The sequence below is a fragment of the Dendrobates tinctorius genome, unplaced genomic scaffold (assembly GCF_039654945.1).
Source record: "Dendrobates tinctorius isolate UK_male_01 unplaced genomic scaffold, ASM3965494v1 ptg000007l, whole genome shotgun sequence".
NCBI classification, from domain to species: domain Eukaryota; kingdom Metazoa; phylum Chordata; class Amphibia; order Anura; family Dendrobatidae; genus Dendrobates; species Dendrobates tinctorius.
In genome coordinates, this window is record NW_027361675.1 from 50,882,836 (window position 1) to 50,902,821 (window position 19,986).

Sequence of the window (19,986 nt, forward strand, 5' to 3'; positions counted from 1 at the left end):
TGGCGTAGTGTGTTACTGATGGTAGCTTGTTGTGAATTCTCTCGCTCGGAGTTCTGAGCTGAAGCTTCCTCTGCTCCCTCTGGTGGTTGCTGAGAGTAGTGGAGCTAGCCAGGTGGATGGAAGTTCCCCACCTGATGATGATAATTGGAAACCTGGGATTACTGGCTGTGAGTATATAATTGAGCTGGCTGCTCTTGGAGGTTGTTGATAATTTCTCCCTGTGCATTTGGAGTTCTTTTGTCCCCTGCCTGATCTGCATTGTTCAGCTAAGTGATTCTTTTGCTAATCCTTTGCATCTAATCTGGTTTTGCCTTTTTTCTGCTTTCTGCTTTGTTTCTAGGGTTCAGCGTGCTCCCTGCTGGGGGCAGCGCTGGGCCCTGCTTCATATGTTGCAGCTTGTTCAGTCCCCTGTTATGTTAGTATCTTTTTGCTTTGCTTCCAGTTAATACCAGAGTGCTGATCTAGCGGGGGTGAGATCGTGTGACCTCAGGTTTTTTGTATATCAGAAGTGTTGGACTTTTTTAGGGTTTTGTGAGTGATTGCAGACAGTATCTTTTCTGTCCTGTCCTGTCTAGACAGCTTGGGCTCCACTGTTTGCTCAGTCTGTTCTCTGCCTGTGTTTGTGTCTCATCTTCACTCACCGACTGTTAGGCGTCAGGTTTCTGCATCTGCTCTTCAGGCATCCAGAGCCTCACATTCTGCAGTCTCCTGCTGTCTATCTACTGCAGAGAAGATTACTTTGCAGCAGACCGCTCCAGAGACTAAGTTCCTCTGTGCTCATACTGGGCATGCTCATGAGCCGATCTCCCATTGGAGATCGGGAGTCATGTGCCCAGGTCCTGCTCCAGATCTCATTGGTCCATCTCAGAGATCTGGAAGGTCCCACACGGCTATAAAAAGCGCGCATGACGGTTCGGCCATGCGCTAGTATAGACTATACTTGCTATGCGTGTATGGTGACGGATGTATGATTCTGGTGACTGACTTATTAAGAAACCCCTTCCCTCTGATATTATGCATGTGGATAGGGAATTAGTTCAGCAGTCAGCACCAGTCAGTGGCAAGCCTTAGGCCACTGTGCACACCGCTCCTCTGCGCTAGCGTCCGACATTGTGCCTGCTTTGTAAATGTGTCGTCCTGCGGCAGTGTCCTACACCGCGCTGCATTTGCAGCCCTTCTTGGAGCTCGCAGTAGCGACGCCGCACACACGGTAGGTCTAGACGGACGCAGCTCCTCTGTCTTAGGTCCTGCTCCTGTGACCTTATACCGTGTGTGCATTTACCTGAGCCTGTGATACTAACAATTTCAGTGTTTTTGTATGTTTATGTTGAGGCGCCTCTGTGTGTGAACAGAGCCCCCCGCTTTGCGCACTTCGGGTGAAGTCTAACCCGTGCACATTATACCACCATATTGCTTGTCTGTCGTTACCTAGCAGCGGTGTAACATCTATTGCACGGTGGACCCCGAGCGGCGAATGCACTTTATTATTTATTTTTAATTAGTACATTCCGCCGTTCCTAACACCGACAATATATGTTTGGGGGCTGTCTATTCCTTTGGGGATCTGCTCCGGGGCAGTTTAGATTTCACCTTTCTGTCTTTAGGCTTAGTTAGTTCTCCGGCTGTGACGAAGCGTCTAGGGCATCGTAGGAACGCTCCACGGCTACTGCTAGTTGTGTGGATAGGATCAGGGGTCTGCAATCCACTTAGTTACCAACCTCTCTGGTCTTCTGGCGGCTTAGCCTGTTCCTGCTATCCTCCTCGGTGACCCATTCATAACAGTAACCTTTGTTATGATGGTCCCAGCTCTATGCAAGTCATTCACTAGGCCCACCCATGTGGTTCTGGGATTTTTGCTCACCGTTCTTGTGATCATTTTGACCCCACAGGGTGAGATCTTGCGTGGAGCCCCAGATCGAGGGAGATTATCAGTGGCCTTGTATGTCTTCCATTTTCTTATTATTGCTCCCACAGTTGATTTCATCACACCAAGCTGCTTGTCTATTGCAGATCCAGTCTTCCCAGCCTGGTGCAGGGCTACCATTTTGTTTCTGGTGTCCTTCGACAGCTCTTTTGGAGTGTGACTGTTTGAGGTTGTGGACAGGTGTCTTTTATACTGATAATAAGTTCAAACAGGTACCATTACTGCAGGTAATGAGTGGAGGACAAAGGAGCCTCTTAAAGAAGAAGTTACAGGTCTGTGAGAACCAGACATCTTGTTTGTTTTCAGGTGACCAAATAGTTATTTTCCACCATAATTTGCAAAATAAATCTTGCCAAATATATACCGTATGGGAATAAACATGCGAGAAATAGGAGGAAACCACTATGGCTAAATAGAACTGTAAGGGGCGCAATAAGAGATAAAAATAAAGCATTTAGAGAATTAAAGCAAGTAGGTAGTGATGAGGCATTAAATAAATACAGAAGATTAAATAAATTCTGTAAAAAGCAAATCAAGACAGCAAAGATTGAGACAGAGAGACTCATTGCCAGAGAAAGTAAAAATAATCCCAAAATATTCTTTAACTACATAAATAGTAAGAAGCTAAAAAATGATAGTGTTGGTCCCCTTAAAAATAGTCTGGGTGAAATGGTGGATGAGGATGAGGAAAAAGCCAATATGCTAAATGACTTTTTTTCAACAGTATTTACACAAGAAAATCCCATGACGGATAACATGATCAGGGATAAAAATTCTCCATTAAATGTCACCTGCTTAACCCAGCAGGAAGTACGGCGGCGTCTACAAATCACTAAAATTGACAAATCCCCGGGCCCGGATGGGATACACCCCCGAGTACTGCAGGAATTAAGCACAGTCATAGATAGACCACTATTTTTAATCTTTAAAGATTCCATAATAACAGGGTCTGTACCACAGGACTGGCGTATAGCAAATGTGGTGCCAATATTCAAAAAGGGGACAAAAACTGAACTTGGAAATTATAGGCCAGTAAGTTTAACCTCAACTGTGGGTAAAATCCTGGAGGGTTTTCTAAGAGATACTATACTGGAGTATCTGGAGAAGAATAACCTTATGACCCAATATCAACATGGGTTTACAAGAGACCGTTCCTGTCAGACTAATCTGATAAGCTTTTATGAAGAGGTAAGTTCCGGACTGGACCAAGGGAATGCAGTGGACGTGGTGTACATGGACTTTTCAAAAGCTTTTGATACGGTGCCACACAAAAGGTTGATACATAAAATGAGAACAATGGGGATAGGGGAAAATATGTGTAGGTGGGTTAAGAGCTGGCTCAGGGATAGGAAACAATGGGTGGTTATTAATGGAGCACACTCGGACTGGGTCACGGTTAGCAGTGGGGTACCACAGGGGTCAGTTTTGGGCCCGCTTCTTTTTAACATATTTATTAATGACCTTGTAGGGGGCATAGAGAGTAGAATTTCAATATTTGCAGATGACACTAAACTCTGCAGGGTAATTAATACAGAGGAGGACAATTTTATATTACAGGAGGATTTATGTAAACTAGAAGCTTGGGCTGATAAATGGCAAATGAGCTTTAATGGGGATAAATGTAAGGTCATGCACTTGGGTAGAACGAACAAGTTGTATAATTATGTGCTTAATTGTAAAACACTGGGCAAAACAGTCACTGAAAAAGACCTGGGTGTATGGGTGGACGACAAACTCACATTTAGTGGCCAGAGTCAAGCAGCTGCTGCAAAGGCAAATAAAATAATGGGATGCATTAAAAGAGGCATAGATGCTCATGAGGAGAACATAATTTTACCTCTATATAAGTCACTAGTGCGACCACACTTAGAATACTGTGTACAGTTCTGGTCTCCGGTGTATAAGAAAGACATAGCTGAACTGGAGCGGGTGCAGAGAAGAGCGACCAAGGTTATTAGGGAACTAGGGGGTCTGCAATACAAAGACAGGTTATTACACTTGGGGTTATTAAGTTTGGAGAATCGAAGGCTTAGGGGTGATCTTATTACAATGTATAAATATACGTGGGGACAATACAAAGACCTTTCTAATGATCTTTTTACTCTTAGACCTGTGACGGGGACAAGGGGGCATCCTCTACGTCTGGAGGAAAGAAGGTTTAAGCATACTCTCAGACGCGGATTCTTTACTGTAAGAGCAGTGAGACTATGGAACTCTCTGCCATATGATGTTGTAATGAGTGATTCACTACTAAAATTTAAGAAGGGACTGGATGCCTTTCTTGAAAAGTATAATATTACAGGGTATATACACTAGTCTCCTTAATATTGCGTTGATCCAGGGAGCTAGTCTGATTGCCGTATGTGGAGTCGGGAAGGAATTTTTTTCCCCAATGTGAAGCTTACTGTTGCCACATGGGTTTTTTTTGCCTTCCTCTGGATCAACATGTTAGGGCAAGTTAGGATAGGATATGGGTTGAACTAGATGGACTTAAAGTCTCCCTTCAACCTTAATTACTATGTTACTATGTTACTATGTTAAATCAGACAAGGTGATTTTCTGGATTTGTTTTCTCATTTTGACTTTCATAGTTGTGGTCTACCTCAGAGGCGTATCTAGGGGGGCAGCCGGGGCATGGGGGGATGATGAGGGGCTGTGTGGGAATTGGGAGGTGATGAGTTGCTGTGTGTGGAATAGGGGGGATGACGAGGTGCTGTGTGTGAAATTGGGGGGGATGATGAGGGTGCTGTGTGGGGAATGGGGGGGATGATGAGGTGCTGTGTGGGGAATAGGGGGGATGATGAGGTGCTGTGTGGGGAATAGGGGGGATGATGAGGTGCTGTGTGGAGAACGGGGGGATGATGAGGTGCTGTGTGGGGAATAGGGGGATGATGAGGTGCTGTGTGGGGAATGGGGGGATGATGAGGTGCTGTGTGGGGAATAGGGGAGATGATGAGGTGCTGTGTGGGGAATAGGGGGGGTGACGAGATGCTGTGTGGGGAATGGGGGTATGATGAGGTGCTGTATGGGGAATAGGGGGGATGATGAGGTGCTGTGTGGGGAATAGGGGGATGATGAGGTGCTGTGTGGGGAATGGGGGGATGATGAGGGGCTGTGAGGAATGGGGGATGATGAGGGGCTGTGTGGGGAGAAGGGGGTTGATGAGGGGCTGTGTGGGGAGAAGGGGGGATGATGAGGGGCTCTGGAGAGAAGGGGAATGATGAGGGACTGTGCGGAGAATGGGGAAATGATGATGGTCTGTGTGGGGAATGGGGGGATGATGACAGGTTATGTGGTGTATGGGGGTATTTAATGTGTGTGGGGAGATTTGGAGTGGGGATGGGGGAATTTAATGTGTGTGAGAAGATTTGGAGTGGGGATGTAGATTTAAGGTCTGTGGGGAGATTTGAGGACATAAAATGAGGAGCAAAGGGGCAGATGCAGGGCATGTATGAGGAAACAGCAGAGGAGAATGGGGCATGTATGAGGAAACAGTATGGGGGGATGGGTGCAGACAATATGGGGAGTGAACAGGGGAATGTATGCAAACACACTATGAGTAGCAATGTGAAAAATGTATGTGGACAGAGTACGGGGAGTGAGGGTGATAGGATGTGTGCAGTCACAGTGGGGGTATGTGTGAGGGATATAGAGCAGGCAGTACAGAAAGTGAGGCGGTAAATATACGAGGAGACAGTATGGTGAACAGGAGGGATGTAAGAGGAGTCAGTATAAGGAGGGAGGGGAATAGTGAGAGGAGACAGAATGGGGGGAGAAAAGTGAGTGGGCACAGAACAGAAAATGAGTAGTGGGGCATAGCATGGACAGTGTAAGGGTACAGCCAGGTGGGGACAGTAGACCAAAGAGGGGGGAGTGTGATGACAGAGTACAGTAGAGAGACTGGGCCCTATAAAGAGGACACAGTGTAAAAGGATAGTGTGTAGAGGGGGCCAGTATGGAAAGGAGAGGTCAGTGTAAAGAGGATGTACCATAAGAGGGACAGTGTGGGAGTCATATTTTGTGCAGAAAATATAGTGAAAGGAAATTTTTTTATTCAGGAGCATTATAATGACACTTCTATCTTTAAGGGCATCGTGTGGAGATTTGCTGCAGAAGACCGGAGAAAATGGAAGTCTGCAGAAACGAGCTGTGGATGAGAAAACTCATCATGGGATATGGCAAGATGAAGAAAAGAAGCAGAACGACTCCAGAGATGATGTCATCTATAAGGTACCTAGATGTAAATATTATTTGTGATACTAATTCTCATGTTTTTATTTATGTTAGGAGCATTAAAGGGGTTGTCCAGGTATGTGCTGAGTCTGCAGTCATTCTTTGTGACTGCAGACTTCTGAATTCTCACAGTGCGCACTGCACGCTGTCAGGATTCTCTGGTGGTGGTGATTTACATACATGCGGTCATGTGCTGACAAGACATGTGTGGCCTCAGTCAATAAAAATGAATTGAGCGAGGCCGGTCACGTCTAGTCACAATGTGGCCAGAAGTATATAAATCACATACTTGTGCTGACATGACTGTACATCAGCAAGGGAGAATCCTAAAAGTGTGCAGTGCATTCATTGTGAGAAATCAAAAGCCTGCAATGTCAGGATTCAGCTCTGCAGGGTCCAGTAGTCAACACATGGACACTTCACACATATTTGACTTTCATACTTGGTCATGTAACAACGAGCTTCTCTTCCTGCTTCTCGGTTTTTCTCTGATCATTAAGAGCATTAGGGAGAACAGCTCGTCGGTACATGAGTAAGTGTGCAAATTGCATGTGTGCTGTGGGGTGGGGGCGCCAAACTCAATTCTTGCCCTGGGTGCCAGAAAACCGAGATACACCGCTGGTCTACCTATGATGTCAATTACAGGCCTCTCTCATCTTTTTAAGTGGGAGAACTTGCACATTTGGTGGCTGACTAAATACTTTTTTCCCCACTCTACAACACAAGAGACGCCTTCACAAATCACTCAGTCATCTTCTCACTCTTTCTATACTCCCTTCTCCTAGTTGTGGTACTCGCAGGTACACAGGATGCAGTGACGAGACGGAGACGGAGCAAGCTTAAATTAAAATGGATAACTGGCAAGCTAACAATCGTTTTCCACGCAGGGAGTTAGACAACAATACACATAAACAACACGATATCAACTACCCCGCCGGTGCCGGCAACTATATGACCGCGACATGGCCAAATACGAGTCCTGGAATTTTTATTAACTACCAACTGAGTGTCACTTATCCTTCTCTGACATCCTGCAGAGATGTTGTCTAGGAGGTGTCCGTTCAGCTTCTCAGCAGCTAGGCCCAGCCGACGAGGAGTTGTTGCAGGCTTCGGGCGTTCCGATGCCCAGGTGTAAAACGGGCACAACAGGCCCCAGGAGGTTTCCTCAGAGTTGGGGCCCCTCGCGGAGACGAGGCGGTGGCAGCCGCGGGCCTGGGCGTATAGGCCGCAGCCGCGGTCTGGAACAGGGCAGTGGCAGCCACAGGGTGCAGCGTACAGGCCGCAGCCGTGGGATGGAGTCGGGCAGTGGTGGCCGCGGGTGGCAGCATACAGGCCGCAGCTGCGGGATGGAGTCGGGCAGTGGCGGGCAGTGGCGGCCGTGGGTGGCAGCGTACAGGCCACAGCCGCTGGATGGAATCGGGCTGTGGCGGACGTGGGTGGCAGGGTACAGGCTGCAGCCGCGGGCTGGAACGGGGTTACGGCGGTTGTGGGTCTCTGTGTCTGGGGCGCAGCCGCAGGTGTCAGGTCTGTGTCACTCCCTCGCGCTGCTCGGTGCCATCCTCTCCTTGGAACAGGTAAGCCCTCGTCCTGTCTCCCTGGAAGGTGCTGACTTCCTCCTGCTCTACAGCACCACCTCGACTTCCTGTTCCTTCTCTCTCCCCGTCGAGTGCCCCCTGCTGGTCTCCTGTGCTCCTGTTATAGTTGCTCCGCCCTCACACTTTTTAGAAGAGTCTCTGTTCCATCCTCTAATTCTGCCCCCCGGAAACAGACCCCCTGGGAACCCTGGTGACAGCCCCCTTGGTTCCGGCCTGGTTAGATAGCGGGGGCTCTCTCTCCTACATTGTCGCAGGACTATGTACACTCAGAAACCCAGCAAATCTCATTAATATTCTTTGCATACCTTCTGTCTCTTAATTTTGTTCTCTGAAACGCATGGTTCTGCATGTAACAAACTCTCCTACATCGATGACTTTTTCCTTTCAAATTCCCTTACACTTCAGGCTCTTACTGAAACCTGGATCCAGTAGTCAGACACCACCGCGGCTGCTGCTCTCTCATTTGGTGGCCTACATTTTTCTCATACCCCAAGACAAGACAACAGATCGAGTGGAGGTTCTGGTCTGCTCCTTTCAACAAAATATACTTTTCAGGTCACCCGCTCAGTACCCTCCCTCTTTTCTTTTGCGGTCCACACTGTCAAACTCTACCTGCGAGTGTCTGTTGTATCACCCTCCTCCCGTCAGTTCCTGGACCACTTTACCACCTGGCTTCCCCATTTTCTATCCTGTAACATCCCTTCTTCCGTCATGGAGAGCTTTAACATCCCTATTGGTGATCTGCTCCCCATCTGCCTCATTTTTAAATATTTTTATTGAAGTTTTTCATAAAACTGGAAAGAGGAGGGGGATCAGAAGAGGAAAGGGATGGAGGGAGAAGGGTACATGTACATAGGATGGGTAAGAGTAATAAAAAAATAGATAACCCTTGTAACAAAGCATACAATAATTAGTATACAATACTTATACCAATAGGAGAGAAAGCGGCATTGTGCCAGTGAAACGCGCGTCGGGGTGGACTTGTGGCCCTTGGATAACCCCTCTTATGACCCTATTATTGTGGCAAGCCTCTTTATTACATACCTTTGTGGCATTTTTGGTGGGAATGTAGTTACCGGAACGCCAGCGGCACTATTTTTACCTATTGGCAACGCTGCCTTGGATTTTTATACCTAACGGGGGCATGTCTGTAGGGGTGTCCCTTCTTTTTCTTGCCTGTACTGTCTTGGTGCATTATGGTTACCCTATTGTGTGATGTCTCATAAATGTATTTTTCTATTTAATAAAATTGATATACTATTTTTATACCATTTTCACCTTGTACTCCTGGTTTCTCTGGTCTTCTTATACCAATAGGAGGTACAATAATGCGGAACCTTTAAAGAGGAGATGCATGAGGGCAGTCTAGTCCAGCCACTTAAGGAGGTGCGTGAAAGAGATTTAAACTCCTCTAAACTTATTGTTTCAGACCTTCCACTTATTAGTGTAGGCGAGAATATTATTATTACTGACTGCAAACCTCCATTCAATAGCATTATGTTGGTAGATTTTGTCTAGGATGTCTGAAAATTTAGGGGGGTCAGGTTTCTTCCAAAAGAAAGCCAAGTTATTTCTAACTACCAAAAGGATGTGTATAACTACCTGTCTCACCAACAGGTGCAGTTGATCCAAGTCCAAAGAAAGCAATGGTTTTTGGGAAGTCAAGTTGAAGTTTCCAGTAAAGGAGTCAATATGACAAGAACCCTGGAGCCAAAGACGTTTTAGTTTCGGGCAACACCAAAAGATGTGGTAAAGATTCCCCTGTTGTCCGCATCCTCTCCAACAAAGGGGGGAGTGGTCCTGGTTAATGTGGGAGAGTCTGATAGGCATGAGATACCACCTTGTAATCATTTTGAAATAAGACTTGTGAAGAGTCATCGATATGGTAGATTAATACATATTTTTTATGGCGATGTCCTATCGCTCAACCGGAACAACAGTCCCAAGGTCGGACTTCCATCTCCTTAAATATATGTTCTTTGCAAGAGAGTTCCTCTCTATTGAAAGAGGAGTATATATTCCTTAAGCTCCAGGTATTTTTATTACTAAGGTTGCACAGCAGTGAAGATACAATTTCATAATTAAAAGATTTGCCTATTAGAATTTTTTGTACCTTATCTTTCAGCATTAAATAGGGAATCAATTCAGAGGAGGGGATATTATATTTGATTTTTAATTCACTGAATGTGAGAAAATTAGACCCATTATGTATATTTTTAACTTTTTTTATACCTAAATTACTCCAGATTTCTGAGAGAGGGAGGTTAAATATTAAAGCCACCAATTGAAGAGGAAGCCTCAAGGCCTGTTCGACTTTGTTAAATTTCTTACATGGTTTGATCAATGATCTCCATGCAGAAATGATGGGACTGAAAATAGGGTGAGAAGGTACCCTTCGAGACTTATGAAACAGGAAGTAGAAAAGTAATTCTTTTAAAGAATTAAATTTACTTACGTCTCTCTCCAAGCAAAACCAAGCTGGAGGTTTCTGTTTGTTATTGCGCCAATACCAGCTTTGCTTAATTAATAAGGCCGCATAGTATGCATTCAGATTAGGCAGGCTCATACCTCCTCTGCTTTTATGCTTATATAAAATTTCTGACGACACCCTAGGCCTCCTGTTGTTCCACACGAATGATTTTAGTAGGCTTTGTAAATTTTGTATGGATTGAAATGTAAGAGTGATCGGTAGCGTATGAAAAAAATAGATAATTTTGGGCAGAATGATGGATTTCACAACCATCACCCTACCAAACATAGAGAGTTAAGTTTGCCTGAAAAAGGAAATATCCCGAGAGACAGTTGCAAGGATCACATTTAGGTTTGCTTTGACTGTTGCTTGGATAGAACTAGCCAAAGTGATCCCAAGATAGACTATCCCTTTATCTTCCCAGGCAAATTCAGTACTTCTCTTTAGCTCCTCGATTTCCGCTTTAGTCATGTTGAGGGTCAAGAATTTTGACTTGTGAGAGTTAATTTTGAAATAAGAGACCCTTGAAAACATATCCAAGTCAGCAGCAAGTGCTCTGATGGAATTCAAGGGGTCCAATAGGGTCAAAAAGAGGTCGTCGGCAAATAGCCCTATTTTAAAATGACGGGAGGGGAAATCAAATCCTGCAATATTTTTATTGGATCTGATCTTTTCCGCCAGTGGCTCCATTGCTAATACAAAGTGCAGGGGTGGCAAGGGACACCCCTGTCTTATTCCGTTCAAAATGGGGAAAGGGTTTGACAGGCAATTATTGGCAAAGATTCTGGCGTTGGGGGCAGAGTATAACGCAAAGACAGATGACAGGAATCCTTGGCTAAAACCAAATTTAGTTAAAGTTGCTTCCAGGTAAGACCAATTCAACCTGTCAAAGGCTTTTTCTGCATCCAGGGCCAGAAATGCCGATCTAATGTTAGACAGATTTGCCCTGGTAATTAAATTCAAAACTCTCCTCGTTCCATCCGCCTGATGTCCCTCGACAAAGCCAATCTGATCATCGGATAGCAAACGAGGGAATATATTTTTTAACCTTTCAGACAGAAATTTAGGATATATTTTAATGTTGTTGTTTATAAGTGATATTGGTCTGTAATTTTGCATCCTCCCTGGGTCTCCCCCTGCTTTTGGGATCAAAACAATTATGGCTTCCAGCATCTCTTTTGGGAAGGAGCCCTGAGAAAATGCTGCATTAAATACTGAGACCATATATGGAATCAAGGCCTTAGAAAAGGTCCTGAAATATTCGAAGGAGAAGCCATCCGGTCCCGGGTATTTCTGGGCCTTTAATTTATTAATAACGGACAATAATTCTTTTTCCAAGAAGGGTGTCATGGTCACGTGAGACTGGACACACCGCCTCCAGCAGGGCGAATTTATATGACACGCGTGACCCTGGATACACCGCCTCCAGCAGGGCGAATTTAAATAATAGAACGTGCAGCCGGATACACCGCCTCCAGCAGGTGAATTTCAGTAGCACACGTATGTCTGGATACACCGCCTCCAGCAGTGCGAAATTCAGAATAAAGGGGAAAATCAGGAAAACAATTACAATGGTGGCCCTGCGATAGGGAACGGGGACGTGGAGACCTCCTGCACTCCCCTGAGTCAGTGTCTCTACACTCCTAATGATCCCTAGGCCGGTTCCGCACCGGGCGCCGATCAGGATACCTGAAATCCCTAGCTCGCCCTGAACCAATCCCTTACTAGTGAAGTGGACGGTGCAGAAACTAATCCCACCGCTGCACTAAAACACACATTGAGGAAAGTAACAAACAGGGAAACACCACTTAGCTTTGCTCTGTTGCTAATGCTCCAAGCAACAGAGTCCGACACCTGAGTGCATCTTTTCCTCCAACCGAATCCAACACCTGAGTGCAGCTTTCCAGCAACAGAGTCCGCATCTGAGTGCAGCTTTACAGCAAGAGTCCAGCATCTGAGTGCAGCTTTCCAGCAACAGAGTCCAGCATCTGAGTGTAGCTCTCTTCCAGCAACAGAGTCCAGTATCTGAGTGCAGCTTTCAGCATAGCTGCCACTGCACCAAGCTTTTCAAGAACTCCTCGCTGACACCATAGCTGCCACTCCACCAAGCTTTGCAAGAACTCCTCGCTGACACCATAGCTGCCACTCCACCATGCTTTACAAGAACTCCACCCTGACACCATAGCTGCCACTCCTCCAAGCTTTGCAAGAACTCCTCACTGACACCATAGCTGCCACTCCAGGATTCTGACTGGGCTGCCCGGGTCTCTTCTCAAATTCCTTTCTTCACCAAGGATGGTTGGAAAACACCAATATCACCAACAGTGAGTGAGAACACCTGACACACCTTTATAGTTAGGAGCCAGAGTCTCACACCTGTTAGAGATTCCCGTGCAATAACGCTCACCACCACCAGGGGCAAACTAGAACAAAAGACACCACTGTGTAATAACCATAATGGCCACCGGGGGCAAAACCAACTCTAAGCAACCAGCTCAAAGGAAAAGAAAGGTTACTTATTCAAAACCTGTCATATCCAACCTGGATCATGACATAGGGGCTATCAATTTGTTCCAGGTCTGATTGTGTCAACCTGGGAAGGTTGATATCCGCTAGAAAGATATTAATAGATTTGTGGTTTACCACAGGGGCCCGAGGGTCATCTTTAAGATTAGACAGACATTGGTAAAATTCTGCAAATGATTTAGTGATATCTTTAGCGTGTGTTTTGGTTTTGCCCGAGAGGGACACTATCCTATTTAACCTTCTATTAACTCTCTCCCTTTTCAGTTTTGCCATCATGTATCCTGGCTAATTTCGAGTAACACAGTAACATAGTAACATAGTTTTGAAGGCTGAAGGAAGACCTTATGTCCATCTAGTTCAGCCTATTTTTAGTGCAGCTGTTCTGTATTGTTGATCCTGGGGAAGGCAAAAATCCCACAGAGCAGAAGCCAATTTTCTCCATAGGGAAAAAAATTCCTTCCCCTAAGCTGGGTCAAACATCTACCTATAATATTCTGTTATTCGTTACTCACAAGAAAAGCATCCATTCCTTTCTTAAATTCATTCAGTGAGTTGGCCATCACCACTTCCTCAGGAAGAGAATTCCAGAGCCTCACTGCTCTTACCGTGAAGAATCCTCTTCTATGCTGGTGCAGAAATTGTCTTTCCTCCAAACGAAGAGAATGCCCCCTTGTTTTTGTCACAGTCCTTGGTACAAACAGTTCATTGGAGAGATCTCTGTATTGCCCTCTGATATACTTGTACATATATATTAAGTCTCCCCTAAGTCTTCTCTTTTCTAGAGTAAATAGACCTAATTTTGATAACCTTTCTGGATATTGTAGTGAACCAACACCATTTATCATTTTAGTAGCCCGCCTTTGAACCCTTTCAAGTTCAGTAATGTCTTTCTTGAGCACGGCATCCAAAATTGCACACAATACTCCAAGTGTGGTCTGACTAGTGAATTGTACAGAGGGAGAATTATGTTTTCATCTCGTGTCCCCAGATCTCTTCTAATGCATCCCATGACCCTATTTGCTTAGATTTGCTAGACTTTGTCTCAATTTTAGAATTTCCCCTTGAAGGAACGGGGAAGGATATGTGAAATTGTTTTGTATTTCCTCTCTCTCATTGATCTGTTTTTGTAATGTGGCAATTTTTTCTATGTTTCTCTTTTTATACCTCGAGGAAATCTGAGAGGAAAAAGAGAGTTCCCCCTAGTACGGCCTTGTGGGCATTCCATAAAGTGAATATATCAGTTTCGCCTCCCATCTGTCTCCAACTTTTTATCATTAACTTTCTCCTTTGACCTTTCACAGCTTACCAATTTCCCTACGAATGAAGACGAGAATATGCTGGACCTGGTCTTGTCCCAGCTCTGCTCATTGTATGATTTTACTAACTCCCCTCTTCCGCGCTTTGTCCACAGCCTTCTTTCATTCTCTGTCAAGAACTGTCACCCTGCTCAGGACACTCCCACTTTCCACACTTATAGAAATATATATGCCATTAAAACCTTCCTCTAGTGTTAGGGTCGTGACCGACCCGTTTTAGGTTTTAAATGCATACAAATTCTACATACATTTGTTTATTGCATCAAGACTTTTTGACTTTTTCAGGAACTTATTTTTAAACAAAATACAATAAAATAAAACTATTTTACTAAATTGTAAAATGCTCTTATTAAAATTATAACATTTGTGTTGTTGGGGTCAATTTCGACCCAGGTCTAATAAAAGAGTAAAAAAACAATAATAAGTCCCAAAACTGAACTCATAAACACAATATAAACCAACAGCCCACAGCCAGCTCTACCTCCAACAACTTGAGTTAGGGACATGTCCAGGCATGTATGGCCAAATCAGCTTAGAGTTGGTACTTTGCAGAGTATACATCTCCAGTTTACACATGCAACAATGAGGAGAAGATTTGATGTAAGCCAAATTCTGGATTATATCTTAGATGATAATGAATCAGAGGACACACAGCAACAAACTGATACAGATGAACAGGTTTCTGAGGAGGAAGATGATTTGGAGTATCAACCGGAAGACACAGACAGTTCAGATCAGTCTGATGAGGAGGTCACTGGTGCTGAAGCTGCTCCCGCTGAAAGATTCAAATCCAAAAGTGGCAAGATCAGTTGGAGCTCAGTACCTCCAGATGTACATGGCAGGGCAGATGCTGCAAATGTCATAAAAATGACCCCTGGGATCACAAGGTTTGCTGTGACAAGAGTAAGTGACATCAAGACATGTTTTGATCTGTTTATGCCATTGTCAATAAAAAAGTCATTATTGCTATGACAAACCTTGAAGGAAAAAAGTCCACGGCAACATGTGGAATGACCTCCATGATGATGTCCTGGATGCCTACATTGGTGTTCTTCTCCTTGCTGGAGTGTACAAATCCTGCAATGAGGCCTCTGATAGTCTCTGGGACGCATCGACAGGCAGGAATATTTTCCGGGCAACAATGTCACTTCAAAAGTTTCAAATGATATCAAGAGTCCTCAGACTTGACAACAGAGACACCAGAACAAAATCTGACAAACTTGCTCCCATCAGGGATGTTTGGGAGAAATGGGTGCAGCTCCTTCCACTGATGTTCAACCCAGGGCCAGAGGTGACAGTAGACGAACGTTTTCTCCCTTTCCGCGGAAAAAGCCCCTTCCGGCAATACATGCCAAGTAAGCCAGGCAAATACGGCATAAAAATCTGGGCAGCCTGTGATGCAAAAACTAGCTATGCATGGAATCTACAGATTTACACAGGCAAGTCTGCAAGCGGCATCCCTGAAAAAAAACAAGGAAAACGTGTAGTCCTTGATATGACTACTGGACTGCAGGGTCACAACATTACTTGTGACAATTTTTTTTACCAGCTATGACCTTGGACAAGAACTTCTCAGGAGGAAAATCACCATGGTGGGCACAATGAAAAAAAACAAACCTGAGCTGCCCGCTGAATTGTTGCAGATGAAGGACAGGGCTCAAAGTTTGTTTTTACAGACACCACCACTGCTGTTTCATATTGCCCCAAAAAACGACGGAATGTGGTACTGATGTCCACACTTCACAAAGATGCAGCTGTGTCATCAGGAAGTGACAAAAAGCCCAGAATCATCCTGGACTATAACAAAAACAAAGGAGGAGTGGACAACCTGGACAAGCTGACTGCCACCTACACTTGCCAGCGAATGACTAGGAGATGGCCAATGGTTGTATTTTACAACATCCTTGATGTGTCAGCATGCAATTCATTTGTGTTGTAGACCCACATTCACCAAGGATGGAATTCAAAGAAAAAAAACAAGCGGAGGGTGTTTCTTGAGGAACTAGGAAGATCCCTTGTCAAGGCGCACATTGACCAAAGGGAACGAGTGCCCCGAGACCCAGCCGCTGCAGCCTTGGTCCGATAACTCCAGAGCTCAACAAGTGCTTTGTCCACACCCACAGCAACACAAAGAGCATCATCACCAGCATCCTCCTCAACCAGGCCTGCCTCAACATCAACCACAACAGCCACAACCCCAGTGAGACCACCTGATTCTAAAAGAAAGAGGAGTCAGGTCTGCCCTAGCAATAAGGACAGAAAGACAAACACATCATGCTTCGCCTGCAAAAAATACCTCTGCAAAGAACACACAAAAAGTGTCACTTTTTGCCACACATGCATCTAAATACTAATGCATCTAAAAACTAGTACTTGATTTCTGTTGATTTGATTTGCTTGATTGATTGTTGTATGTTTGATTGACCTACAAAAGCTACTTTTTATTATTATTGCTATTAATGTTAATATAATTTTCATCTTTTATTTGTATTAAAGTTCTATAAAAAAAAATCTGTTTTTTGCCTTTTTCATAAAGTAGTTAGATATGGGTCAAAATTGACCCGTAACACCATAGATGTTACTAGAGTTAATAATATAAAATATATATATGTATATTTTTTTTACATTTAAGAAATGTGTTCTAAAACCCTTCAGTAATAGTCAGGTAATATAACAAACTTTTTTAAGTTTATATTATTCTCTTGAGGTTCATTTGACAATATTTTTATATTGAAAATGAAGGGTATGCTCTCAAATGAAAAGCCCAGGGGGCCACAACAAAAATCTTTAAATCAATCCTTCCATGGATGAGAAACCCTAACAAGGTAACTAAGAGGTAAGAAACAAATTGGATCATAAATAACTGTTTTTAGGGTATCCTAGGGGTGATTTAAGACACGGGTCAAAACCGACCCGTTAACATAAGAAAGAGTAACAGAAAGCTAACACTAGAGGAAGGTTAACACCCAGAAACTTATGAAGACTTTGTAGTCAGCAGTGGCCCCACTCTCCTCCCTCTCTTATCCTGACTCTGCATTGAAGCATTATAATGAAACACTGCAATGTGCCCTGGATGAAGCTGCACCGCCCATATTTACAACACCTCGACACAAATGGAAACAACTCAGGCACACACTGCAAACACATTTTCTCCAGCAGTGCTCCAGGTGTGTGGAGAAAATCCAATCTGGACGAAGATTTCATCCATAATAAATTTATGCTTAAAACAGACAACTCTTCCCTTCATCTCTCCAAACAAGCCTACTTCAACACCCTCATAACCTGACAATCCAATGATCCTAAATGATTCTTTGACACTTTTCATTCTCTCCTCAATCCAAAAGTGCAGGTCCCCACCACCAATTTCAGCGCTGATTATCTGGACAATTATTTCACCAAATTTGACCATATCCGACAGGACATTTTCTCCCAATCCCCTAATGTTATATATTCTTCTCCTCCTTGGACTGCATCTAGCTCACTTTCTGTCTTTGATCAGGTCACTGAAGAAAAAGTAAACAGGCTCCTTGCATATTCTCACCCTACTACCTACAGCAGTGACCCTATTCCCTTCAGATCTCCTCCAGTCACTTTCTCCGGCTGTTACCACTCACCTTACTTAAATATTTAATCTATCTCATCTGGTGTTTTTCCCTCCTCATTTAAACATATCAGCATACATCAATTACATAAAAAACCATCCCTCGACCAGAAATGCTCTGCTAACTACAGACCTGTCTCCAATCTTCTCTTCATCTCTAAACTCCTGGAATGCTTGGTCCACTCTCGTCTAACCCACTGTCACTTAGCCCACTCTTTTCTTGACCCTTTATAATCTGACTTCCACCCTTTACACTCTACTGAAACTGCCCTCACTAAAGTCTCTAATGATCTACTAACAGCTAAATCTAATGGTCACTATTCCATGCCAATTCTCCTGGATCTCTCTGCAGTATTCCACACTGTGGATCACCAGCTCCTCCTCACTATGCTGTCCTCTATTAGCCTCAAGGATATTGTTCTCTCCCGGTTCTTCTCCTATGTTTCTGATAGCTCCATTACTGTATATTTTGCTGGCTCCTCCTCCTCTCATCTTCCTCTTCCTGTTGGGGTTCCTCAAGATTCTGTCCTAGGCCCCTCCTTTTCTCCTTATCTACTGCTCCTATTGGACAAACAATCATGCTATGCTAATGACACCCAATTATACACATCGTCTCCTGACATCATTCCTGTATTACTACAAAATTCCAGTGATTGTTTTTCTGATTTGTCTAACATTATGTCCTCCATCTAAAACTGAATCTGTCAAAAACTGAACACCTTGCATTTTCTCCCTCCGCTAACTTAGCTAGGCCCGATATTGCCATTTCCATGTGTGATTCCATCATTACTTCCCAGCAACGTTCCAGTTGTGTTGGTGTCATATTTGATTCAGATCTTTTTTTCACTCCTCAAGTCCGACCACTCACCCGCTCATGTCACCGGCACCTGAAACACATCTCTAGAATTTAACCTTTTCTTACCTTTGACTCGGCAAAAACTATTACTTTAGCTCTTATTCATTCTCGTCTGGACTAATGTGACTCTCTACTAATCAGTCTCTCATACTAAACTCTCCCCTCTCCAATCTGTCCTGAATGCAGCAGCCAGGATCATATTCCTTTCCAACCACTACACTGATGCTTCTACCTTGTTCCATTCGCTGCACTGCTTGCCCATCCGATATAGAGTTCATTATAAATTTATCACTCTCACTCACAAAGCGCTCCACAGTTCAGCACCACCCTACATCTCCTCCCTCATCTCAGTCTACCACCCTATCCGTGCCCTCCATTTTGCTAATGACTTAAAATAAAAATCCTCAATAATCCGAATGTCCCATTCCCATCTTCAAGACGTATCGCGTGCTGCACCAATTCCTTGGCATGCACTACCCAGGACAATTCAATTGCCAGTAGCCACAGTTTTAAGTGTGGCATAAAAACCCATTTCTTTAGACTGGCCTATCGTCCCACCTTATTTATCTAACTATCCTCGCTTTGCCCATAAAAAATTTTCTTCAAACTCATGACCCTATATTATCAGTTCACACACCCACCATGCACTTAATAGTCCTTTGTGTCTGTACTGTATACATATTGGCTGGCGATCAGTTCACGCAGTGTTATGTGCAGTGCCAATTAGTATGTTATGGCTGTATTGTACAATATAGGCATATTTTACCTTTTACCTTTCGTGTCTCCCCTATTTCCTCATAGATTGAAAGCTTGCGAGCAGTATGCTCACTCCTTTTGGTATCTGAATTACGTGTTATTCTGTAATGTCTTTATTGTCTGTACAAGTCCCCTTTAAGGGACCGCTTATCCTTTGTAGTGCATTGCACTATTACATACTGTACTAGGAGTACTCTTCTGTGCAGTGTCCATTCAACTGGAATACATACCTGATTTTGTAAGTATCGGGCCTGTAGTTGGTATAGATATGCAGCCTATAAAAGAATAATACAGAAATATGAGATGAAGATATTAAGCTTTTCAGTAACAATCTTTAGGATCTGTGGAAGATCCAGTGGTTGGACCCCAATGATCTGTATGTTATAATTATCCTGTGAATGGGTGAAAAGTTGTTAATAATACCTTAAAGGGGTTGTCCATTGAGCATAAATGATCACCTATCCATTGAAGATACAACAAATGAGACCCACACCAATTGGCAGAACAAGGCACTATTATCCCTAACAAAGCACTTTTACGAGTCTGCTATATGCTGCGTTTAGTTTTTAACAGGAGCCCCATAGAGAGAGAATAAGGCTGCGGTTGAGCAAGTTCATTGCCGCTCCATTGTAATGGGCAGATAAAAATTCCTCATTCTGCTGAACGGTGTGGGTCCCAGCTGTCAGAAACCCACCGATCTATAAGTTAT

General features: G+C 44.0%; 1 protein-coding gene across 1 annotated transcript in view; it reads right to left on the bottom strand.

The window, feature by feature from the left end:
• LOC141085942 (multidrug and toxin extrusion protein 1-like) overlaps nt 1-19,986 on the bottom strand; it is a 159,634-nt gene that overhangs the window by 73,210 nt on the left and 66,438 nt on the right. The window contains exon 6 of the mRNA XM_073571613.1: nt 19,508-19,552. Within this exon, the coding sequence (XP_073427714.1) occupies nt 19,508-19,552 (45 nt within the window). The remainder of the gene's footprint in view (nt 1-19,507; nt 19,553-19,986) is intronic.